Raw genomic sequence first — 25,876 nt, 5'->3', positions numbered from 1 at the left:
TGGGTAACCTGGACTAGCAGGTAACCTGGACCAGCGAGTGGGTAACCTGGACCAGTGAGTGGGTAACCTGGACCAGCGGGCGGGTAACCTGGACCAGCGGGTGGGTAACCTGGACCAGCGGGTGGGTAACCTGGACCAGTGGGTAACCTGGACCAGCGGGTGGGTAACCTGGACCAGCGGGTGGGTAACCTGGATCAGTGGGTAACCTGGACCAGCGGGTGGGTAACCTGGACCAGTGGGTGGGTAACCTGGACCAGTGGGTGGGTAACCTGGACCAGCGGGTGGGTAACCTGGACCAGTGGGTGGGTAACCTGGACCAGCGGGTGGGTAACCTGGACCAGTAGGTAACCTGGACCAGCGGGTGGGTAACCTGGACCAGCGGGTAACCTGGACCAGTGGGTGGGTAACCTGGACCAGCGGGTGGGTAACCTGGACCAGTGGGTAACCTGGACCAGTGGGTGGGTAACCTGGACCAGTGGGTAACCTGGACCAGTGGGTGGGTAACCTGGACCAGCGGGTGGGTAACCTGGACCAGTGGGTAACCTGGACCAGTGGGTAACCTGGACCAGTGGGTGGGTAACCTGGACCAGCGGGTGGGTAACCTGGACCAGTGGGTAACCTGGACCAGCGGGTGGGTAACCTGGACCAGCGGGTGGGTAACCTGGACCAGCGGGTGGGTAACCTGGATCAGTGGGTAACCTGGACCAGCAGGTGGGTAACCTGGACCAGTGGGTAACCTGGACCAGTGGGTGGGTAACCTGGACCAGCGGGTGGGTAACCTGGACCAGTGGGTGGGTAACCTGGACCAGCGGGTGGGTAACCTGGACCAGCGGGTGGGTAACCTGGACCAGTAGGTAACCTGGACCAGCGGGTGGGTAACCTGGACCAGCGGGTAACCTGGACCAGTGGGTGGGTAACCTGGACCAGCGGGTGGGTAACCTGGACCAGTGGGTAACCTGGACCAGTGGGTGGGTGACCTGGACCAGTGGGCGGGTAACCTGGACCAGTGGGTGGGTAACCTGGACCAGTGGGTAACCTGGACCAGTGGGTAACCTGGACCAGTGGGTAACCTGGACCAGTGGGTGGGTGACCTGGACCAGTGGGCGGGTAACCTGGACCAGTGGATGGGTAACCTGTACGAGTGGGTAACCTGGACCAGCGTGAGGTGTGAAATTCAAATGTGTTTTTTTTACAACTCCCGAGACACCCTTGTAGAGTTGGGTCACGGTCAGATTTCCATAAGGGGAGACCTACGTGTGTTGTTAAAGAACACAAGCGGCGAGTTTTATCGAACCATTTCTACTGATCTGCAGATCGTGACTTTATTCTGCACATTTTCTTGGAACAGTTCAGCTTCAATAATGTTTAAGTTCCTTAAAATCACGTGATTAATCATAAAAATCTGAATTAAAATGATTAAACATAAAAGTGCTGTTTCACTGTCCAGACAGCATCAGATACATGGTCTATATACAGAGGTGCTGTTTCACTGTCCAGACAGCATCAGATACATGGTCTACACATACTGAGACAGAGAGGTGCTGTTTCACTGTCCAGACAGCATCAGATACATGGTCTATATATAGAGGGGTGCTGTTTCACTGTCCAGACAGCATCAGATACATGGTCTATATACAGAGGTGCTGTTTCACTGTCCAGACAGCATCAGATACATTGTCTACACACACTGAGACAGAGAGGTGCTGTTTCACTCTATTCACTCTACTATTTTATTTGGGCGGGCGTGCCAGGCCCCCTAAGGCCCGCCGATAATGTTGGCCCTGTGGACTCCATACAGAGGCTGGCCACTGACAACAATATTACAGTCAGATTCAGTGATTTATACACACTAGATGACTGACAGGGAGTGCTGTTTTGAAGCCACCGCGCCACCATCTTGGTTCTCCTCCTCCATTGTAAACATATTGAGGAAGTTATAGAAATGCAGTTATTAATGTCTACATTTGTTTATTCTATTATAGACACCTTAATGTGTACTTTAAAACATTATATTAGGAGGTGAGTAAAACATTTATAATAAACTTTACAACATTTCCTTATTAAAGTATAATTTGTTTGGAAGTTCTAATGTTACTATCCCCACAACAACAACAACAACAAAATACTTAAATACATTTAATTTCGTCCTTGAAGCATTTAAATTAAATACTGTAGAATCCCATTCATTCCTATTCCTCCGACTGGATGGCCGCGTGCTGGCTTCAAAGCCTCTCATTGGCTAAAACATAGCATCAGCAATACAGGGTTTATATACTTCATTGGTCAGATCACGAGAAGGGTGTAATTGCAGACCGCAATTAGGGATGTTTTCTGATATCGCTGTTTATTGATGGGAAGTTACACCCATTGACGCTCGCCATTGGTCTGTGGGCGTTTCTTTCGTGTATGATTGTAGGTAAGCCTAACCCTTTTTCCTAACCTTAACCTCATTGTCCTGACCTGCCATGCTAAATCACCTAACCTGCTATGTAAACAAATAATATGTGTCGAGAAACAATCAATCTCATAACACCGGAACTGACCGATTGTAGGTATCAATGGTTGTTCCCTGATATCAAGAAACGCCCCGAATTGCGGTCTGCAATTACACCATATTGAGACCTGCGGTGACAATTATTTTACAAGAAAAATATAATTTAAAAATGAAGCTAATTAAGCAAACGCAGATCACCGCAACTAGAGCTGGAGGATAGAAATCCGGCTGCACATGGTCACTATTATTGAACCAAACTAACGCCAAAAAAGGACAGCTGAGGATGACAGTTTGATTACTCACACTAGGTATACACTACAATCCCCTGAAGTGTCATCGTTTTATGACACGGTAGGCACCGCTAACCACATGACCGAGTGTGAGATGAGTATAGTTCCAATTCCAAACCCGTTGGGGACAACAAAAAAATAATGCAAATACCGTTTATTGTCCCTAAAAACTTACCGTTAAAAAACGGAGCATGCACACGCAGATATATTCCTAGTCAAACCGAGGAGAATGGAGTTCGGTATAGCAGGAGAAGAAACGGATCCTTTGCCAGTGTACACAGAACGGACCTACCCGTAGAACGGGCACGAGCTTCTCCCGACACCGGTTGAGCGCGAGTGCGTAGGGAGAGTGGTGCGCATGCGTGGACACCCCCAACGCTGCTCGCTCAGGTGTGACGAGAGAGAGAGAGAGAGTGGAATAGATTATTGTTGATAGCCCTATATTGACTGTAGAATACAGTACAGAGGAAAAGCAATATCAGATGAATGAAAAGGGTTGCTTACAATATGATGCAGCCTCTGTGTGCCATGTCGTCATGCTGTGGGCAGGCTGTGTGTGAAGGGAGTGTGTTAAGGGTAGATAACAGCTCAGCCTGTCCCTCCCTTGGCACTTGGTCTTTGAATTCTCTCCCAGTAATTAGCTGCAGTGTGTGCCACTGTATCAGTCACAAGTAAAGGGGCAATCTGCAATTGGTACAAGCATTTGAATCAAATAGCCATTGATTGTTTTAAAATAATAACTTATGAATGCCTCATGAACTTAGTTCAACCACAGATCACCCTTTAAGTAATCTTGAAAACACTTAGCCGGGTAAAGTCAGTGTAGAGAATAGAGCTGTCAGTATCCTAGATTAGTCCGACAGTGAGTCAGTCCTCGCTGCCCAGTGGACAGAGCTCCTCCTGCTCTCCGGAGAGATTTTTGTCAAAATGACCCTAGATACGGACACACACCGACGCGGCCACACAGCAGATCGTCAACACAGGTTTAGCAGTGAAGACATTTTGTTCTTAATTGGCTAATCAACTCTCCAATTACTATATCTCCCAGCAGTTTTTAATGAATGGGAAATAGCTGGACAGTCCGAGACTGTGCCTGAAACCAGACCTTACCCACTGGGCAGACATCAATTCAACGTTTATTCCACGTTTCATTGAAATGACATAGAAACAACATTCTCCACCTTTCACCCAAAGTGTGCACTTACACAATCCCAACAATGGATTTAAAAGCATTGGATTAGTGTAAGCATTGGCTGGACGGAGTTTCCACCCTTGTTAAATCCATGACGGGAAGTCCGCAAGTGTGCACTTTGGGAGAAGGGTGGAGAAACGGGATTGAAGCCTTAGCGTTGGGAACTAGCGAGGCTGAAAAAAACAGACCATTAGCTCTGTGGAGAGAATAGCCCCTAGTCACTGTGTTTAGGCATCTGACGGATGCTAAGTAAACACACAGTACAATGAGACATTCTAGAACACTGCTTATGGAACCCTGAGAAGGAAAAATGATGTCATAGTGAGTGATGTCATAAATGCTGTCCTAAAAAAATATATATATATAGCTCATTAACATAACAGTCATGTAAATACAATATATATATATATATATATATATATATATATATATATTACGTTATGTTAATGAGCTGATCACATGACTGGAAAAACACTGACTGGGACTATAAAAAGGTGAATAAGTAAATAAACATTAACATTCAAACACTCTATTTTCTGACATGACAAAGACACGATAAAACAAATTGTTCACAAACATTTTAATGGGCAAGATTCAAAAACACACCCAAAGCTCTGAGGAAAGCCAACAGGTCAATACATAAAAGCTTAACAAATCTAAAGTAACACTGGCAAGAGCAGTGTGTGCAAGTCATTCTCTTTAAAAATCGGCACAAATGATTCCCACGCACCTGCAACAAGCCCACTCCGATGTGCAAGTGCCATGTGAAAAGTGAAACCCGCTCACTGCTCTGTAATAAGCTCTATGTGTCAGCCTCTGATTGGACGGGAGGTCGATTTGTAAAGCTTAAAGAGCAGTGTGCAGGTTTCTCCTTTTTGTCTCGTTTTATTCAACTGTTATCACGCACCTGCAACGAAGATAACTCAGATGTGCTTTTTTTTTTAATTTCCTATTTTAAAGAATCAAAAACACGTACATTATACACGAAGAATAAATGTTGATCTCGATATTTGGCATTCAATTGTGTTTATATTTAAAAAACACAATTATACACAATTGTTATTTTTTGGTAGATAGACAAGTGCAAAAGATGCGTTTGGAAATACATTGAACAAAAATATAAACGCAACATGGAAAAAGTGTTGGTCCCATGTTTCATGGAAATAAAAGATCCCCGAAATGTTCCTTACGCACAAAAAGCTTATTTCTCCCAAATTTTGTGCACAAATTTGTTTACATCCCTGTTAGTGAGTATTTCTCCTTTGTCAAGTTAATCCATCCACCTGACAGGTGTGGCATAATCAAGAATCTGATTAAAAACAGCATGATCAGTACATAGGTGCACCTTGTGCCAGGGACAATAAAAGGCCACTCTAAAAATGCTACAGATGTCTCAAGCTGAGGGAGAGTGCAATTGGCATGTTGATAGCAGGAATGTCCACCATAGTTGTTGCCAGATAATTGAATGTTCATTTCTCTACTATAAGCCACCTCCAATGTCATTTTAGAGAATTTGGCAGTACGTCCAACCGACCTCACAACTGCAGACCACATGTAACCACGACAACCCAGGACCTCACATCTGGCTTCATCACCTGCAGGGGGGGTGCTGAGGAGTATTTCTGTGGGCCTATGCCCTCCACGGCTGCACCCCTGTACAGTCATGTGAAATCCATAGATTAGCGACCTAATGAATTGATTTACATCGACTGATTTCCTTTATATGAATTGCAACTCGGTAAAATCTTTGAAATTGTTTTGTGCGTATTTTTTTTATATTTTTGCTCAGTATAGTTGATTCTGGTAGGAATCTAAAAGATCCTTATAAAAAAGTCCAAGAAGGTTCTAGAGTGTAAAAGGTTCTAACGGTCTCGAACATTCTACAGTCTCTGGCTTTGGTTCCACGTCTCAGCACCGCACGTTAGTTTGGTCCTTTAGTTGTAGGCTGCGTCCCCACATGCCACGCACTTCCCTTTATAGAGCTCCAAAGGTAGTGAACGACGTAGTGAACAGGGTGACATTTTGGACACAGCATTAGTCAATACAGGAGAACTGTACATACTGTATACATAATAATAAACAGAAATGCTGTGATAGTAACAATGCTACTGCCAAACAGAACTCCTATACAGGCAGTGAATAGGAGAAACAGAGTGAACAAAAGTCTATAGTCAAGTAGGAAAAACAGAGTGAACAACAGTCTATAGTCAGGTCACAACACTGTATACAAGTAGGATAAACAGAGTGAACAACAGTCTATAGTCAAGTAGCAGAAACAGAGTGAACAACAGTCTATAGTCAGGTCACAACACTGTATACAAGTAGGTGAAACAGAGTGAGAGGTATTACAGGAAGAGAAGGGTAGAAGGAGAACCTATAGGGTAAGAGGAGAACCTATAGAGTAAGAGGAGGACCTATAGAAACTATAGGGTAAGAGGAGAACCTATAGGGTAAGAGGAGAACCTATAGGATCTATAGGGTAAGAGGAGAACCTAAGATGAGGACCTATAGGGTAAGAGGAGAAGCTATAGGTTCTATAGGGTAAGAGGAGAACCTAAGATGAGGACCTATAGGTTAAGAGGAGAACCTATAGGTTCTATAGGGTAAGAGGAGAACCTAAGATGAGGACCTATAGGGTAAGAGGAGAACCTATAGGTTCTATAGGGTAAGAGGAGAACCTAAGATGAGGACCTATAGGGTAAGAGGAGAACCTAGAGGTCCTGTAGGGTAAGAGGAGAACCTATAGGACATATGGGGTAAGAGAAGAACCTATAGGACATATGGGGTAAGAGGATAACCTATAGGTTCTATAGGGTAAGAGGATAACCTATAGGTTCTATAGGGTAAGAGGAGAACCTATAGGGTAAGAGGAGGACCTATATGGTAAGAAGAGAACCTATAGGTTCTACAGGGTAAGAGGAGAACCTATAGGTCCTGTAGGGTAAGAGGAGAACCTATAGGACATATGGGGTAAGAGAAGAACCTATAGGGTAAGAGGAGAACCTAGAGGTCCTACAGGGTAAGAGGAGAACCTATAGGTTCTATAGGGTAAGAGAAGAACCTATAGGTTCTATAGGGTAAGAGGAGAACCTATAGGTTCTATAGGGTAAGAGGAGAACCTATAGGGTAAGAGGAGAACCTATAGGGTAAGAGGAGAACCTAGAGGGTAAGAGGAGAACCTATAGGGTAAGAGGAGAACCTATAGGGTAAGAGGAGAACCTATAGGGTAAGAGGAGAACCTATAGGGTAAGAGAAGAACCTATATGGTAAGAGGAGAACCTATAGGTTAAGAGGAGAACCTATAGGGTAAGAGGAGAACCTATAGGGTAAGAGGAGAACCTATAGGATCTATAGGATAAGAGAACAGGAGTGTCGACAATACTCTCTGTTTTGGCCCACAGATGTGGCAGTTGAGAGGCCCCAACTTGCATTAAGATACTGGAAAGTTTCATGGACCCCCAGATATGGTGGATGGTCATTGGGGTGATGAGCTCTCCTCTAGCCAGGAAGGAGGCTCCGTGCCGGGCATGGGTAGCTTGGTGCTTGCCTGCTGCAAGCTGAGCTCCAGGTGCTGGTGGTTGGAGGTGCTGTTGGAGGCTACAGCACCATGGAACAATACCAACTGATGCTGGAGAACCTTTACCTGGGGGAGAGGAGGAGGGGGGGGAGTGGGAAAATGAGGGAGGGAGAGGAGTGAATGAGTGTGTTCCATCCAAATCCACCCCACCCCCCTCTCCCTCCAGGGTGGCAATCAATAATGTCTGATCCCTGGCCGTGACCCCACTCTCTGAGGGTGACTCAGTAGGAAGTGATCCCTGGCCATGACCCCACTCTCTGAGGGTGACTCAGTAGGAAGTGATCATGGCCGTGACCCCACTCTCTGAGGGTGACTCAGTAGGAAGTGATCCCTGGTCAAGACCCCACTCTCTGAGGGTGACTCAGTAGGAAGTGATCCCTGGCCATGACCCCACTCTCTGAGGGTGACTCAGTAGGAAGTGATCCCTGGTCATGACCCCACTCTCTGAGGGTGACTCAGTAGGAAGTGATCCCTGGTCGTGACCCCACTCTCTGAGGGTGACTCAGTAGGAAGTGATCCCTGGTCGTGACCCCACTCTCTGAGGGTGACTCAGTAGGAAGTGATCCATGGCCATGACCCAACTCTCTGAGGGTGACTCAGTAGGAAGTGATCTCAGGTCGTGACCCCACTCTCTGAGGGTGACTCAGAAGGAAGTGATCCTTGGCCATGACCCCACTCTCTGAGGGTGACTCAGAAGGAAGTGATCCTTGGCCATGACCCCACTCTCTGAGGGTGACTCAGAAGGAAGTGATCCTTGGCCGTGACCCCACTCTCTGAGGGTGACTCAGTAGGAAGTGATCCCTGGTCGTGACCCCACTCTCTGAGGGTGACTCAGTAGGAAGTGATCCCTGGTCATGACCCCACTCTCTGAGGGTGACTCAGTAGGAAGTGATCCCTGGCCATGACCCCACACTCTGAGGGTGACTCAGTAGGAAGTGATCCCTGGCCATGACCCCACTCTCTGAGGGTGACTCAGTAGGAAGTGATCCCTGGCCATGACCCCACTCTCTGAGGGTGACTCAGTAGGAAGTGATCTCAGGTCACGACCCCACTCTCTGAGGGTGACTCAGTAGGAAGTGATATCAGGTCACGACCCCACTCTCTGAGGGTGACTCAGTAGGAAGTGATCCCTGGTCGTGACCCCACTCTCTGAGGGTGACTCGGTAGGAAGTGATCCCTGGCCACGACTCCACTCTCTGAGGGTGACTCAGTAGGAAGTGATCCCTGGCCACGACTCCACTCTCTGAGGGTGACTCAGTAGGAAGTGATCCCTGGTCACGACCCCACTCTCTGAGGGTGACTCAGTAGGAAGTGATCTCAGGTCACGACCCCACTCTCTGAGGGTGACTCAGTAGGAAGTGATCCCTGGCCATGACCCCACTCTCTGAGGGTGACTCAGTAGGAAGTGATCCCTGGCCACGACTCCACTCTCTGAGGGTGACTCAGTAGGAAGTGATCCCTGGCCATGACCCCACTCTCTGAGGGTGACTCAGTAGGAAGTGATCCCTGGCCACGACCCCACTCTCTGAGGGTGACTCAGTAGGAAGTGATCCCTGGTCACGACCCCACTCTCTGAGGGTGACTCAGTAGGAAGTGATCTCAGGTCACGACCCCACTCTCTGAGGGTGACTCAGTAGGAAGTGATCTCAGGTCACGACCCCACTCTCTGAGGGTGACTCAGTAGGAAGTGATCTCAGGTCACGACCCCACTCTCTGAGGGTGACTCAGTAGGAAGTGATCCCTGGCCATGACCCCACTCTCTGTGGGTGACTCAGTAGGAAGTGATCCCTGGCCATGACCCCACTCTCTGAGGGTGACTCAGTAGGAAGTGATCTCAGGTCACGACCCCACTCTCTGAGGGTGACTCAGTAGGAAGTGATCTCAGGTCACGACCCCACTCTCTGAGGGTGACTCAGTAGGAAGTGATCCCTGGTCGTGACCCCACTCTCTGAGGGTGACTCAGTAGGAAGTGATCCCTGGTCATGACCCCACTCTCTGAGGGTGACTCAGTAGGAAGTGATCCCTGGTCGTGACCCCACTCTCTGAGGGTGACTCAGTAGGAAGTGATCCCTGGTCGTGACCCCACTCTCTGAGGGTGACTCAGTAGGAAGTGATCCATGGCCATGACCCAACTCTCTGAGGGTGACTCAGTAGGAAGTGATCTCAGGTCGTGACCCCACTCTCTGAGGGTGACTCAGAAGGAAGTGATCCTTGGCCATGACCCCACTCTCTGAGGGTGACTCAGAAGGAAGTGATCCTTGGCCATGACCCCACTCTCTGAGGGTGACTCAGAAGGAAGTGATCCTTGGCCGTGACCCCACTCTCTGAGGGTGACTCAGTAGGAAGTGATCCCTGGTCGTGACCCCACTCTCTGAGGGTGACTCAGTAGGAAGTGATCCCTGGTCGTGACCCCACTCTCTGAGGGTGACTCAGTAGGAAGTGATCCCTGGTCATGACCCCACTCTCTGAGGGAGACTCGGTAGGAAGTGATCCCTGGCCACGACTCCACTCCCTGAGGGTGACTCAGTAGGAAGTGATCCCTGGCCATGACCCCACTCTCTGAGGGTGACTCAGTAGGAAGTGATCCCTGGTCACGACCCCACTCTCTGAGGGTGACTCAGTAGGAAGTGATCCCTAGCCATGACCCCACTCTCTGAGGGTGACTCAGTAGGAAGTGATCTCAGGTCACGACCCCACTCTCTGAGGGTGACTCAGTAGGAAGTGATCTCAGGTCACGACCCCACTCTCTGAGGGTGACTCAGTAGGAAGTGATCTCAGGTCACGACCCCACTCTCTGAGGGTGACTCAGTAGGAAGTGATCTCAGGTCACGACCCCACTCTCTGAGGGTGACTCAGTAGGAAGTGATCTCAGGTCACGACCCCACTCTCTGAGGGTGACTCAGTAGGAAGTGATCCCTGGCCATGACCCCACTCTCTGAGGGTGACTCAGTAGGAAGTGATCTCAGGTCACGACCCCACTCTCTGAGGGTGACTCAGTAGGAAGTGATCTCAGGTCACGACCCCACTCTCTGAGGGTGACTCAGTAGGAAGTGATCCCTGGTCACGACCCCACTTTCTGAGGGTGACTCAGTAGGAAGTGATCTCAGGTCACGACCCCACTCTCTGAGGGTGACTCAGTAGGAAGTGATCTCAGGTCACGACCCCACTCTCTGAGGGTGACTCAGTAGGAAGTGATCTCAGGTCACGACCCCACTCTCTGAGGGTGACTCAGTAGGAAGTGATCTCAGGTCACGACCCCACTCTCTGAGGGTGACTCAGTAGGAAGTGATCTCAGGTCACGACCCCACTCTCTGAGGGTGACTCAGTAGGAAGTGATCCCTGGCCATGACCCCACTCTCTGAGGGTGACTCAGTAGGAAGTGATCCCTGGCCATGACCCCACTCTCTGAGGGTGACTCAGTAGGAAGTGATCTCAGGTCACGACCCCACTCTCTGAGGGTGACTCAGTAGGAAGTGATATCAGGTCACGACCCCACTCTCTGAGGGTGACTCAGTAGGAAGTGATCCCTGGTCGTGACCCCACTCTCTGAGGGTGACTCAGTAGGAAGTGATCCCTGGCCACGACCCCACTCTCTGAGGGTGACTCAGTAGGAAGTGATCCCTGGTCACGACCCCACTCTCTGAGGGTGACTCAGTAGGAAGTGATCTCAGGTCACGACCCCACTCTCTGAGGGTGACTCAGTAGGAAGTGATCTCAGGTCACGACCCCACTCTCTGAGGGTGACTCAGTAGGAAGTGATCTCAGGTCACGACCCCACTCTCTGAGGGTGACTCAGTAGGAAGTGATCCCTGGCCATGACCCCACTCTCTGTGGGTGACTCAGTAGGAAGTGATCCCTGGCCATGACCCCACTCTCTGAGGGTGACTCAGTAGGAAGTGATCTCAGGTCACGACCCCACTCTCTGAGGGTGACTCAGTAGGAAGTGATCTCAGGTCACGACCCCACTCTCTGAGGGTGACTCAGTAGGAAGTGATCCCTGGTCGTGACCCCACTCTCTGAGGGTGACTCAGTAGGAAGTGATCCCTGGTCGTGACCCCACTCTCTGAGGGTGACTCAGTAGGAAGTGATCCCTGGTCGTGACCCCACTCTCTGAGGGTGACTCAGTAGGAAGTGAAGTGATCTGAGGGTGACTCAGTAGGAAGTGATCTCAGGTCACGACCCCACTCTCTGAGGGTGACTCAGTAGGAAGTGAAGTCACGACTCTCTGAGGGTGACTCAGTAGGAAGTGATTCCGCCATGACCCCACTCTCTGAGGGTGACTCAGTAGGAAGTGATCTCAGGTCACGACCCCACTCTCTGAGGGTGACTCAGTAGGAAGTGATCTCAGGTCACGATCCCACTCTCTGAGGGTGACTCGGTAGGAAGTGATCCCTGGCCACGACTCCACTCTCTGAGGGTGACTCAGTAGGAAGTGATCCCTGGTCACGACCCCACTCTCTGAGGGTGACTCAGTAGGAAGTGATCCCTGGTCACGACCCCACTCTCTGAGGGTGACTCAGTAGGAAGTGATCTCAGGTCACGACCCCACTCTCTGAGGGTGACTCAGTAGGAAGTGATCTCAGGTCACGACCCCACTCTCTGAGGGTGACTCAGTAGGAAGTGATCCCTGGTCATAAATGCACCCCCTATTTGACCTCGTCTCCTTACCTTATTCTCCTCCAGTAGTTTGAGTTTGACTGACAGGTCGTTTCGGCTCTTCTCATACTTCTCTCTCTGGTTCTGGAAGGTTCTCTGGGCCTGCTCTAGTTTGGGGAGGGTGGCGGTGTCTCGAGGTCCCAGGTTCAAGTCCTCCAGGTCACAACGGTACGCATCGTACTCTATCCTGTAAGACATTGGTCGTGTTCAATTTTTACATCCCGATGTGGCCCTCGAGCCAAAATGGTCCCTGGCCTAGCGAGATGACACAAAGGTTGTTGTGTTGCCTGGTCTCTCTCTGTGTGTGTGTGTGTGTGTGTGTGTTACCTGGCTGTCTCGTAGTGTTTCACGTTAACCATGGTGTCCTCTATAGTTTTGTTAACCAGTGTGTTCATATCGGAGGTGAAAGAGTTCATAGCCGAGACCATGACCTCTCCACTCTTCGACAGGAACCGCTGGGTGTCCCCGTTCAGACCAAACTCTACCTGAGAAATACAGACCAGAACAAGAGGATTTGAGAGGACAATTTGCACACAAAAACTGTTGAAAACATTCAAGTCTGTATTTTAAGCCTTATCCAGAAATTAGAATTAAACCAACAATAAAAGCAATTGTCTGAGGACGGTGCTGGTCACTTCACCCCCATCTACAGAACCTCGACTGGCCGGTACCCCCGCACACTGACTCAGTACCGGTACCCCTTGTGAATTTAAGTATGCTCTCTCTAATTCTCTCTTTCTTTCTCTCTCTCTCTCAGAAGACCTGAGCCCTAGGACCATACCCAGACTAGAGGACCATACCTCAGGACTACCTGGCCTGATGACTCCTCCTCTTTCTCTCTCTCTCTCCCAGAGGACCTGAGCCCTAGGACCATACCCAGACTAGAGGACCATACCTCAGGACTACGTGGCCTGGTGACTCCTCCTCTTTCTCTCCCAGAGGACCTGAGCCCTAGAACCATACCCAGACTAGAGGACCATACCTCAGGACTACGTGGCCTGATGACTCCTCCTCTTTCTCTCTCTCTCTCCCAGAGGACCTGAGCCCTAGGACCATACCCAGACTAGAGGACCATGCCTCAGGACTACCTGGCCTGATGACTCCTCCTCTTTCTCTCTCTCTCTCCCAGAGGACCTGAGCCCTAGGACCATACCCAGACTAGAGGACCATACCTCAGGACTACCTGGCCTGATGACTCCTCCTCTTTCTCTCTCTCTCTCCCAGAGGACCTGAGCCCTAGGACCATACCCAGACTAGAGGACCATACCTCAGGACTACGTGGCCTGATGACTCCTCCTCTTTCTCTCTCTCTCTCCCAGAGGACCTGAGCCCTAGGACCATACCCAGACTAGAGGACCATACCTCAGGACTACCTGGCCTGATGACTCCTCCTCTTTCTCTCTCCCAGAGGACCTGAGCCCTAGAACCATACCCAGACTAGAGGACCATACCTCAGGACTACCGGGCCTGATGACTCCTCCTCTTTCTCTCTCTCTCTCCCAGAGGACCTGAGCCCTAGAACCATACCCAGACTAGAGGACCATTCCTCAGGACTACCGGGCCTGATGACTCCTCCTCTTTCTCTCTCTCTCTCTCAGAAGACCTGAGCCCTAGGACCATACCCAGACTAGAGGACCATACCTCAGGACTACGTGGCCTGATGACTCCTCCTCTTTCTCTCTCTCTCTCCCAGAGGACCTGAGCCCTAGGACCATACCCAGACTAGAGGACCATACCTCAGGACTACGTGGCCTGATGACTCCTCCTCTTTCTCTCTCTCTCTCCCAGAGGACCTGAGCCCTAGGACCATACCCAGACTAGAGGACCATACCTCAGGACTACGTGGCCTGATGACTCCTCCTCTTTCTCTCTCTCTCTCCCAGAGGACCTGAGCCCTAGGACCATACCCAGACTAGAGGACCATACCTCAGGACTACCTGGCCTGATGACTCCTCCTCTTTCTCTCTCCCAGAGGACCTGAGCCCTAGAACCATACCCAGACTAGAGGACCATACCTCAGGACTACCTGGCCTGATGACTCCTCCTCTCTCTCTCTCTCTCCCAGAGGACCTGAGCCCTAGGACCATACCCAGACTAGAGGACCATACCTCAGGACTACGTGGCCTGATGACTCCTCCTCTTTCTCTCTCTCTCTCTCAGAAGACCTGAGCCCTAGGACCATACCCAGACTAGAGGACCATACCTCAGGACTACGTGGCCTGATGACTCCTCCTCTTTTCTCTCTCTCTCTCCCAGAGGACCTGAGCCCTAGGACCATACCCAGACTAGAGGACCATACCTCAGGACTACGTGGCCTGATGACTCCTCCTCTTTCTCTCTCTCTCTCCCAGAGGACCTGAGCCCTAGGACCATACCCAGACTAGAGGACCATACCTCAGGACTACGTGGCCTGATGACTCCTCCTCTTTCTCTCTCTCTCTCCCAGAGGACCTGAGCCCTAGGACCATACCCAGACTAGAGGACCATACCTCAGGACTACGTGGCCTGATGACTCCTCCTCTTTCTCTCTCTCTCTCCCAGAGGACCTGAGCCCTAGGACCATACCCAGACTAGAGGACCATACCTCAGGACTACCTGGCCTGATGACTCCTCCTCTTTCTCTCTCTCTCTCCCAGAGGACCTGAGCCCTAGGACCATACCCAGACTAGAGGACCATACCTCAGGACTACCTGGCCTGATGACTCCTTGCTGTCCCCAGTCCACCTGGACTTTTTCTTTTGTATAGTTTTTATTTAGTAAATATTTTCTTAAATATTCTTAAACATTTCTTAAATATTTTCTTAAAACATATTTTTCTTAAAACTGCAATGATGGTTTAAGACTTGTATTTCACTGTAAGGTCTACACCGGTTGTATTTGGCGCATGTGACTAAACGTTTGATTTGATTGTTAGCAGAGAGAGACAAGTACCCAGGCTAGAGGACTGGTAGCCAGGCTAGAGGACTGGTGCCCAGGCTAGAGGACTGGTGCCCAGGCTAGAGGACTGGTGCCCAGGCTAGAGGACTGGTGCCCAGGCTAGAGGACTGGTCCCCAGGCTAGAGGACTGGTACCCAGGCTAGAGGACTGGTGCCCAGGCTAGAGGACTGGTGCCCAGGCTAGAGGACTGGTGCCCAGGCTAGAGGACTGGTGCCCAGGCTAGAGGACTGGTACCCAGGCTAGAGGACTGGTGCCCAGGCTAGAGGACTGGTGCCCAGGCTAGAGGACTGGTAGCCAGGCTAGAGGACTGGTGCCCAGGCTAGAGGACTGGTGCCCAGGCTAGAGGACTGGTGCCCAGGCTAGAGGACTGGTGCCCAGGCTAGAGGACTGGTACCCAGGCTAGAGGACTGGTAGCCAGGCTAGAGGACTGGTAGCCAGGCTAGAGGACTGGTAGCCAGGCTAGAGGACTGGTGCCCAGGCTAGAGGACTGGTGCCCAGGCTAGAGGACTGGTGCCCAGGCTAGAGGAATGGTAGCCAGGCTAGAGGACTGGTGCCCAGGCTAGAGGACTGGTGCCCAGGCTAGAGGACTGGTACCCAGGCTAGAGGACTGGTGCCCAGGCTAGAGGACTGGTGCCCAGGCTAGAGGACTGGTCCCCAGGCTAGAGGACTGGTGCCCAGGCTAGAGGACTGGTGCCCAGGCTAGAGGACTGGTGCCCAGGCTAGAGGACTGGTACCCAGGCTAGAGGACTGGTCCCCAGGCTAGAGGACTGGTCCCCAGGCTAGAGGACTGGTACCCAGGCTAGAGGACTGGTACCCAGGCTAGAGGACTGGTCCCCAGGCTAGAGGACTGGTACCCAGGCTAGAGGACTGGTACCCAGGCTAGAGGACTGGTGCCCAGGCTAGAGGACTGGTGCCCAGGCTAGAGGACTGGTACCCAGGTTAGAGGACTGGTACCCAGGTTAGAGGACTGGTAGCCAGGCTAGAGGACTGGTAGCCAGGCTAGAGGACTGGTGCCCAGGCTAGAGGACTGGTGCCCAGGCTAGAGGACTGGTGCCCAGGCTAGAGGACTGGTGCCCAGGCTAGAGGACTGGTACCCAGGCTAGAGGACTGGTGCCCAGGCTAGAGGACTGGTGCCCAGGCTAGAGGACTGGTGCCCAGGCTAGAGGACTGGTGCCCAGGCTAGAGGACTGGTACCCAGGCTAGAGGACTGGTACTGGTCCCCAGGCTAGAGGACTGGTCCCCAGGCTAGAGGACTGGTCCCCAGGCTAGAGGACTGGTACCCAGGCTAGAGGACTGGTACCCAGGCTAGAGGACTGGTGCCCAGGCTAGAGGACTGGTGCCCAGGCTAGAGGACTGGTGCCCAGGCTAGAGGACTGGTGCCCAGGCTAGAGGACTGGTGCCCAGGCTAGAGGACTGGTGCCCAGGCTAGAGGACTGGTCCCCAGGCTAGAGGACTGGTGCCCAGGCTAGAGGACTGGTACCCAGGCTAGAGGACTGGTGCCCAGGCTAGAGGACTGGTGCCCAGGCTAGAGGACTGGTGCCCAGGCTAGAGGACTGGTACCCAGGCTAGAGGACTGGTACCCAGGCTAGAGGACTGGTGCCCAGGCTAGAGGACTGGTGCCCAGGCTAGAGGACTGGTGCCCAGGCTAGAGGACTGGTACCCAGGCTAGAGGACTGGTACCCAGGCTAGAGGACTGGTACCCAGGTTAGAGGACTGGTAACCAGGCTAGAGGACTGGTAGCCAGGCTAGAGGACTGGTACCCAGGCTAGAGGACTGGTGCCCAGGCTAGAGGACTGGTGCCCAGGCTAGAGGACTGGTGCCCAGGCTAGAGGACTGGTCCCCAGGCTAGAGGACTGGTCCCCAGGCTAGAGGACTGGTCCCCAGACTAGAGGACTGGTCCCCAGGATAGAGGACTGGTACCCAGACTAGAGGACTGGTACCCAGACTAGAGGACTGGTATCTAAACAGACTGGTACCCAGACTAGAGGACTGTGGTACCCAGACTAGAGGACTGTGGTACCCAGACTAGAGGACTGTGGTACCCAGACTAGAGGACTGTGGTACCCAGACTAGAGGACTGTGGTACCCAGACTAGAGGACTGGAACCCAGACTAGAGGACTGGAACCCAGACTAGAGGACTGTGGTACCCAGACTAGAGGACTGGAACCCAGACTAGAGGACTGGTACCCAGACTAGAGGACTGGAACCCAGACTAGAGGACTGGAACCCAGACTAGAGGACTGTGGTACCCAGACTAGAGGACTGTGGTACCCAGACTAGAGGACTGTGGTACCCAGACTAGAGGACTGGAACCCAGACTAGAGGACTGTGGTACCCAGACTAGAGGACTGTGGTACCCAGACTAGAGGACTGGAACCCAGACTAGAGGACTGGAACCCAGACTAGAGGACTGGAACCCAGACTAGAGGACTGGTACCCAGACTAGAGGACTGGTACCCAGACTAGAGGACTGGTACCCAGACTAGAGGACTGGTGCCCAGACTAGAGGACTGGAACCCAGACTAGAGGACTGGAACCCAGACTAGAGGACTGGAACCCAGACTAGAGGACTGGTACCCAGACTAGAGGACTGGTACCCAGACTAGAGGACTGGAAACCAGACTAGAGGAATGTTCTTTCAAAATAAAATGTATTAAAATCTCTCACGTGTAGTGGCGGCGTTTTGAGGCTGAGCTCGGTGAAGGCATCGCCCAGAGTCCTTTGCGTCTGTGTGACCTGGGCGAGCTGCGTGGCGAGTGTCTGGGCCAGGCAGGTCACGTGATCATAACGGCGGCGGTCATCACGGAGAATGTCGATGCGGGCCTCGAGTTCTGGGTCGACCGTACGGGATCCACGACCCATCTTCTCTGACAGAACCTGCTTAGTACACTGGGGAGGAGGGGGGAGGGGAGAGGAGGGAAGGGCAGAAGGGGGAGTAAGGAATGGAGAGGGAGGGAGGAGAGGAAGAGAGAGATGTAACATGCAAGACAAGCAGAGAAAGGAGTTTCTTGAAGAGTAACTTGCTCTCCCCCTCCATCTCTCTCCCTCCTCCCTCATCTCTCCCCCTCATCTCTCCATCCCTCTCCCTCCTCCTCATCTCTCCATCCTTCTCCCTCCTCTCTCCCCCTCATCTCTCATCCCTCCCCCTCATCTCTCCCACTCATCTCTCCATCCCTCTCCCTCCTCCCTCCCCCATCTCTCCCCCTCATCTCTCCATCCCTCTCCCTCCTCCCTCCCCCTCATCTCTCCATCCCTCTCCCTCCTCCCTCCATCCCTCTCCCTCCTCTCTCCCCCTCATCTCTCCATCCCTCTCCCTCCTCCCTCCCCCTCATCTCTCCATCCCCCCCTCCTCCCTCCCCCTCATCTCTCCCCTCATCTCTCTCCCTCCTCCCTCCCCCTCATCTCTCCATCCCTCTCCCTCCCCCTCATCTCTCCATCCCTCTCCCTCCTCTCTCCCCCTCATCTCTCCATCCCTCTCCCTCCTCTCTCCCCCTCATCCCCCTCATCTCTCCATCCCTCTCCCTCCCCTCTCTCTCTCTCCTCCCTTTCCCCTCTCCCCATTCCTCCCCCCCTCATCTCTCCATCCCTCTCCCTCCTCTCTCCCCCTCATCTCTCCATCCCTCTCCCTCCTCTCTCCCCCTCATCCCCCTCATCTCTCCATCCCTCTCCCTCCCTCTCTCTCTCCTCCCTTTCCCCTCTCCCCATTCCTCCCCCCCTCCCTCCCCCTCTCTCACCTTATAAGTAGTGATGCTCCATTTGCGAACCTGGTCCAGTTTCTCGATGGCGGGCATTTTCTGGTTTCCCGTGACAACCACTGGTCCTGTGGTTGGCTTCCGTGGACCTAGATGGTAGAGACCCAAACAGATATAATATTAGACGAAAACATCATTTAAAAACATACATTTGTTTACCATCACATATCTCTGGAATGCGTGGGAAGAGTTTTGAACAGATGAACAAAATTAAAAATCATTTGGAGCTGATTTGCTGTTGTATAGAGTATAGTATATTAGTATTAGTAGTAGTAGTATAGTATATTAGTATTAGTAGTAGTAGTAGTATAGTATATTAGTAGTAGTAGTAGTAGTAGTATAGTATATTAGTAGTAGTAGTAGTAGTAGTATAGTATATTAGTAGTAGTAGTAGTAGAGTATATTAGTAGTAGTAGTAGTATAGTATATTAGTATTAGTGGTAGTAGTAGTATAGTATATTAGTAGCAGTAGTAGTAGAGTATATTAGTAGTAGTAGTAGTAGTATAGTATATTAGTAGTAGTAGTAGTATAGTATATTAGTAGTAGTAGTATAGTATATTAGCATTAGTAATAGTATATTAGTAGTAGTAGTAGTAGTAGCAGTATAGTATATTAGTAGTAGTAGTAGTATAGTATATTAGTAGTAGTAGTAGTAGTATAGTATATTAGTAGTAGTAGTAGTAGTATAGTATATTAGTAGTAGTAGTATAGTATATTAGTATTAGTAGTATAGTATATTCGTATTAGTGGTAGTAGTAGTATAGTATATTAGTAGTAGTAGTATAGTATATTAGTATTAGTAGTATAGTATATTAGTATTAGTGGTAGTAGTAGTATAGTATATTAGTAGTAGTAGTATAGTATATTAGTAGTAGTAGTAGTAGTAGCATAGTATATTAGTAGTATTAGTAGTAGTAGTATAGTATAGTAGTAGTAGTAGTAGTATATTAGTATTAGTAGTAGTATAGTATATTAGTATTAGTAGTAGTACAGTATATTAGTAGTAGTAGTAGTATAGTATATTAGTAGTAGTAGTAGTAGTAGTATAGTATATTAGTAGCAGTAGTATAGTATATTAGTATTAGTAGTATTAGTAGTAGTAGTAGTATAGTAGTAGTAGTAGTAGTAGTAGTATAGTATATTAGTAGTATAGTATATTAGTAGTAGTATAGTATATTAGTAGTAGTAGTATAGTATATTAGTAGTAGTAGTAGTATAGTATATTAGTATTAGTAGTAGTAGTAGTAGTATAGTATATTAGTATTAGTATTAGTAGTATAGTATATTAGTATTAGTAGTAGTAGTATAGTGTATTAGTAGTAGTAGTAGTAGTAGTATAGTATAGTAGTAGTAGTATAGTATATTAGTATTAGTAGTATAGTGTATTAGTAGTAGTAGTATAGTGTATTAGTAGTAGTAGTAGTAGTAGTATAGTATAGTAGTAGTAGTATAGTATATTAGTATTAGTAGTAGTAGTAGTAGTAGTATATTAGTATTAGTAGTAGTAGTATAGTATATTAGTATTAGTATTAGTAGTAGTAGTATAGTGTAGTAGTAGTAGTAGTATAGTATATTTTATATAGCCAAGTTATCGTTACTCTTTGTGGATTCATTATTACGCGTCAAACTTTTCTATTATTTCTCTATTTTCTGCATTGTTGGGAACGACGCATAAGTCAGCATTTCACTGTTAGTCCACACCTGTTGTTTACCAAGCATGTGACAAATAAAATTAGATTTTTAGTCTTATATTAAAAAAAAAAAATGAAAAGTATTATTGTAATTATTTTTGCTTAGAAAACCTGGGGGTCCAAATTAAAAAGTGCCAAATTCGGCCCACGGGCCACTAGTTTGGGACCACTGCTATAGGGTCTGGGGTGAGAGGTCAGGGGTGAGAGGGTGATCCATTGATTTTATTGCTGCCTTACCCTCATCGGGTTCTGTGTTGTCCTCGACAACGGACTCCTTCTGGTAGGAAGTGAAAACAGACAGAATGAAAGAATAGAACACCTGTGCTGAGTCACCTTGCAGTCCGGACACACTGAGTCACCTCTACCTGCTGCACACAGTAACGTCACCTTGGACAAACACTGGTGTGTATGTGTGTGTGTGTGTGTGTGTGTGTGTGTGTGTGTGTGTGTGTGTGTGTGTGTGTGTGTGTGTGTGTGTGTGTGTGTGTGTGTGTGTGTGTGTGTGTGTGCGTGTGTGTAAGCAAAAAGAAGAAAGACAAAACAGAGAGAGAGCAGACAGAGAGACAGGGAGGTTAGCAGACAGAGAGACGGGGAGGTTAGCAGACAGAGAGACGGGGAGGTTAGCAGACAGAGAAACGGGGAGGTTAGCAGACAGAGAGACGGGGAGGTTAGCAGACAGAGAGACTGGGAGGTTAGCAGACAGAGAGACGGGGAGGTGAGCAGACAGAGAGACAGGGAGGTTAGCAGACAGAGAGACGGGGAGGTGAGCAGACAGAGAGACGGGGAGGTGAGCAGACAGAGAGACAGGGAGGTTAGCAGACAGAGAGACGGGGAGGTTTAGCAGACAGAGAGACGGGGAGGTTAGCAGACAGAGAAACTGGGAGGTTAGCAGACAGAGGTTTAGCAGACAGAGAGACGGGGAAGTTTAGCAGACAGAGAGACGGGGAGGTTAGCAGACAGAGAGACGGGGAGGTTAGCAGACAGAGAGACGGGGAGGTTAGCAGACAGAGAGACGGGGAGGTGAGCAGACAGAGAGACAGGGAGGTTAGCAGACAGAGAGACGGGGAGGTGAGCAGACAGAGAGACGGGGAGGTGAGCAGACAGAGAGACGGGGAGGTTAGCAGACAGAGAGACGGGGAGGTTTAGCAGACAGAGAGACGGGGAGGTTAGCAGACAGAGAGACGGGGAGGTGAGCAGACAGAGAGACGGGGAGGTGAGCAGACAGAGAGACGGGGAGGTTAGCAGACAGAGAGACGGGGAGGTTAGCAGACAGAGAGGTTAGCAGACAGAGAGACGGGGAGGTTAGCAGACAGAGAAACTGGGAGGTTAGCAGACAGAGAGGTTAGCAGACAGAGAGACAGGGAGGTTAGCAGACAGAGGTTTAGCAGACAGAGAGACGGGGAGGTTTAGCAGACAGAGAGACGGGGAGGTTAGCAGACAGAGAGACGGGGAGGTTAGCAGACAGAGAGACAGGGAGGTTAGCAGACAGAGAGACAGGGAGGTTAGCAGACAGAGAGACGGGGAGGTTAGCAGACAGAGAGACAGGGAGGTTAGCAGACAGAGGTTTAGCAGACAGAGAGACGGGGAGGTTAGCAGACAGAGAGACAGGGAGGTTTAGCAGACAGAGAGACGGGGAGGTGTGTGTGTGTGCGTTTGCTACTTCCGTGCCACAGGTGAGTCACCTGCTGATGACATCATTGTGCCACACCCTTTACCTGACACATCACTGGACAAATCACTTAGTCAGCTGGACAATGGTACTCTTATCTCATAAATACACTGATCAGAACAGTAGACAGGCTGAATGAACCAGTGATGCTACCCATCCGTTCTAGATAGTATGAAGCTGATAAGCACTAAATACTGATATCCTTGACATGATACAGTGTTATAATAATATTACTATTGTATATGACATACTATATTTAACATAACGCATTGTTCATACTGTTAAAGTAGACTCAGGGATCTGGAAACCTCTCCAATGGTCACTTTTAAATCTTTTTCTATTTACCCAAATTGATTCTGGAAGAATATCCAGAGGAGACCACAGAGAGAGTCCGGGTTTTGTTGTTTTTCAAATCACAGAATGCTGTTTTTATATATGTTCTCTTCTTGTCCCAAACATATTATCATCAACACTCAGTAGTGTCCTGGATACCTGGTAGTTCTTACCATGTGGATGGCCTCCTGTCCACCAGACCCCTCTCCCTCGCTGGGTATGAGGGTCTCCCCTCTCTGGTTCTCCACCTCCACCATCATCCTACCTTTCTTTGTACAGAATACACATTTTTACAGACAGTCAAACCCGGAGAAGTTGAAACATGGAAATATAAATATTAGATTCTACTTCCTTTCATTTCGAGCTGAACACTTCCTTTTGACTGCCGTGCCCCTCCTCTCTGACTGAGCTTTAATCCTCTCCTCCTCCTCCTCCTCTCTGACTGAGCTTTAATCCTCTCCTCCTCCTCCTCCTCCTCCTCCTCCTCCTCCTCCTCCTCTCTGACTGAGCTTTAATCCTCTCCTCCTCCTCCTCTCTGACTGAGCTTTACTCTCCTCCTCCTCCTCTCTGACTGAGCTGTACGCTCCTGCTCCTCCTCCTCCTCTCTGACTGAGCTTTACTCTCCTCCTCTCTGACTGAGCTTTACTCTCCTCCTCTCTGACTGAGCTTTACTCTCCTCCTCTGACTGAGCTTTACTCTCCTCCTCTCTGACTAAGCTTTACTCTCCTCCTCTGACTGAGCTGTACTCTCCTCCTCCTCCTCCTCTCTGACTGAGCTTTACTCTCCTCCTCCTCCTCTCTGACTGAGCTTTACTCTCCTCCTCCCCTCTGACTGAGCTTTACTCTCCTCCTCCTCCTCTCTGACTGAGCTTTACTCTCCGCCTCTCTGACTGAGCTTTACTCTCCTCCTCTCTGACTGAGCTTTACTCTCCTCCTCTCTGACTGAGCTTTACTCTCCTCCTCTCTGACTGAGCTTTACTCTCTTCCTCTGACTGAGCTTTACTCTCCTCCTCTGACTGAGCTTTACTCTCCTCCTCCTCCTCTCTGACTGAGCTTTACTCTCCTCCTCCTCCTCCTCTCTGACTGAGCTTTACTCTCCTCCTCCTCTCCTCCTCTGACTGAGCTTTACTCTCCTCCTCTCTGACTGAGCTTTACTCTCCTCCTCCTCCTCCTCTCTGACTGAGCTTTACTCTCCTCCTCCTCCTCTCTGACTGAGCTTTACTCTCCTCCTCCTCCTCTCTGACTGAGCTTTACTCTCCTCCTCCTCCTCTCTGACTGAGCTTTACTCTCCTCCTCCTCCTCTCTGACTGAGCTTTACTCTCCTCCTCCTCCTCTCTGACTGAGCTTTACTCTCCTCCTCCTCCTCTCTGACTGAGCTTTACTCTCCTCCTCCTCCTCTCTGACTGAGCTTTACTCTCCTCCTCCTCCTCTCTGACTGAGCTTTACTCTCCTCCTCCTCCTCTCTGACTGAGCCTTCCTACTCTCCCCTCTCCCCTTCAGCTGGTTTGGTTAGCATACACTGCCACCTGCGGTTATTCACCAACACTACAAACACACACGTAAACTAGTAACGTTACTGTTGTTGTCATTCAATGACAGAATAGTTGTCTCGTAAATCATTTTTTATAACAACCGGATAAAATGTCTATAATTCTAGTATAATAAGCTTGGCCCATTGCAAATAGCCCCCCAATAAACATTCACAACACACATAGTTACTGGCCATTCATATTATACAACAAGTTGGCCAGGGCAGTGAGAGGTTTCGTTGTCTTCCTCTCATCTGACTACTAGTCACACGACGGACAGATAGTCATATCAATTAGAAATCATTCGCAATCCATTTCTCTATACAACATCCACTGTTTCCGTGATTAGAAGTATAAGTTAGGCCTGTTTAAAGTACAACTTGTAGGCTACTTACTCGTTGTTAGTTATGAATGTCTCCTGGCGAACAAAACGTAAACAACGACCAGAAAAGTTTGCAAAGTTTTACCTTCTATTTCTTTCAGATGTATTTCTTCGTCCGTTTTCTTTGGATTTAATCTCTAGATCAATGTAAAACTGCGCCAGGAAACTATTAGAGACTTGGGACAAAAGTACAATTGGAACTTTTCTGAAAACCGGAAATGTAAAACAAAATATCAAAACTACATTCAAATCCCGGAAGTATTTCTACCTTGCTGTGCGCAAGGTCGTAACTAGTCAACACAGCCACAAAGTCATTAACAAACCGACTATTTCTAGAATTGATCTTCTAAAAATCGGATTTTAAATCGAACCTTAACCACACTGACAACTGTATGTCTAATCCTAAACTTAAATTAAGATTTTAAAAAACTACGTTTTGTTTTCTAGAATTATTACTATCGCCCAATGTTGACTTTGTGGCTGTGCTATCTAGTGGGGATCTGTGCGTAGCCACAATGTAGGAGAAGTGTCAAGGGACGTTTTTTTTCCTGAATAATCTGAGACAACATTTCTTCTTTTTATTTTTTAAATCATCATCAATGTGAACCCAAAGGTTCACCAGGGCCCAGTTGATCTAAAAGTCTCTCAAATAGGATTACATGAATAGAACGGACAAATCATTGAACTGAATGGGGACTTCCGATCTATTCATTCCATTTCTATGTATCTGATCGGGCGAAATCCAGATAGATCACGTTAGAAAAACTAGGCCCCAGAGTTGCTCGATCACCTATCATAGGACCATGTAACAGCATAACTCTAGACCGTCCCCTCGCCCATACCCGGGCGCGAACCAGGGACCCTCTGCACACATCAACAACAGTCACCCACGAAGTATCGTTACCCATCGCTCCACAAAAGCCTGGGTCCTTGCAGAGCAAAGGGAAACTACTACTTCAAGGGCTCAGAGCAAGTGATGTCACCGATTGAAACGCTTTTTAGCGCGCACCACCGCTAACTAAGCTAGCCGTTTCACATCCGTTACATGTGTCACCACGTTTCAATAAATACATGTTGTTATTCTTCCTGTAAACAACTAATCTCCCAACCTAGATAGGTTATTAGCAGAATACTGTCAATAAATTGTACAGATATTAATCTGAAAGGTATTTACCCCAAAACTGATCTGGGACCAGGCTAGCACTTCTGACTTCAATGGGACTTCCTGTTTTAATAAAGTTAAAAAAAAAAAAACGGCCGTTGAGATGCTCGTTTTTTGGTCTGCGGGTGTCTAAGTAAGAAGTTGAACACTTTACAGTGGGATAAATCCTTTAGGGGTGGCACACTTAGTTTCTGGAGGGCCGAGTTTCTGA

The 25,876-nt window shown here is 49.2% G+C and overlaps 3 protein-coding genes across 8 annotated transcripts in view; 1 reads left to right on the top strand and 2 right to left on the bottom strand.

The window, feature by feature from the left end:
• LOC139415790 (phosphatidylcholine:ceramide cholinephosphotransferase 2-like) overlaps positions 1 to 25,876 on the bottom strand; it is a 742,387-nt gene that overhangs the window by 315,396 nt on the left and 401,115 nt on the right. The window lies entirely within an intron of this gene.
• The window catches only part of LOC139415792 (galactose-specific lectin nattectin-like), a 1,187,935-nt gene that overhangs the window by 1,122,226 nt on the left and 39,833 nt on the right, over positions 1 to 25,876 (top strand). The gene's annotated exons all lie outside the window — the stretch shown is intronic.
• Positions 4,542 to 24,766, bottom strand: LOC139415776 (arfaptin-1-like). Of its 5 annotated transcripts, none has more exons than XR_011635015.1 (10): positions 24,589 to 24,766; positions 22,767 to 22,862; positions 20,829 to 20,868; positions 18,882 to 18,988; positions 17,815 to 18,036; positions 12,537 to 12,694; positions 12,222 to 12,396; positions 7,316 to 7,619; positions 7,067 to 7,095; positions 5,583 to 6,350 (listed from the first exon to the last, which is right to left on the bottom strand). XR_011635015.1 is itself a non-coding variant. In XM_071163863.1 (8 exons), exons 2-8 carry the CDS (start codon positions 22,851 to 22,853, stop codon positions 7,452 to 7,454), a joined length of 957 nt encoding a protein of 318 aa, XP_071019964.1. In that variant the 5' UTR covers positions 22,854 to 22,862; positions 24,589 to 24,745; the 3' UTR covers positions 4,542 to 7,451. The 5 variants fall into 5 exon arrangements, 2 of the variants coding, with proteins under 2 accessions (XP_071019964.1, XP_071019965.1); XR_011635014.1 differs by lacking the exon at positions 7,067 to 7,095 and adding an exon at positions 6,804 to 6,832; XR_011635016.1 differs by lacking the exon at positions 7,067 to 7,095 and adding an exon at positions 6,804 to 6,832 and having other exon boundaries at positions 20,829 to 20,865.

The sequence above is a fragment of the Oncorhynchus clarkii genome, chromosome 9 (assembly GCF_045791955.1).
Source record: "Oncorhynchus clarkii lewisi isolate Uvic-CL-2024 chromosome 9, UVic_Ocla_1.0, whole genome shotgun sequence".
Classification (NCBI taxonomy): domain Eukaryota; kingdom Metazoa; phylum Chordata; class Actinopteri; order Salmoniformes; family Salmonidae; genus Oncorhynchus; species Oncorhynchus clarkii.
The sequence above is the reverse complement of the archived record's forward strand: the minus strand, read 5'-3'. Positions and strand labels throughout refer to the sequence as shown.

Bases quoted from the DNA above. Each gene is read 5' to 3' on its own strand.
- LOC139415776 (XM_071163863.1), bottom strand. From the start codon at position 22,853: ATGATGGTGGAGGTGGAGAACCAGAGAGGGGAGACCCTCATACCCAGC. The intron at 18,989-20,828 runs GTAAGGCAGCAA...TCTACCATCTAG, and splicing joins CAACACAGAACCCGATGAGG to GTCCACGGAAGCCAACCACA. The intron at 12,397-12,536 runs GTAACACACACA...AATGTCTTACAG, and splicing joins AAACACTACGAGACAGCCAG to GATAGAGTACGATGCGTACC.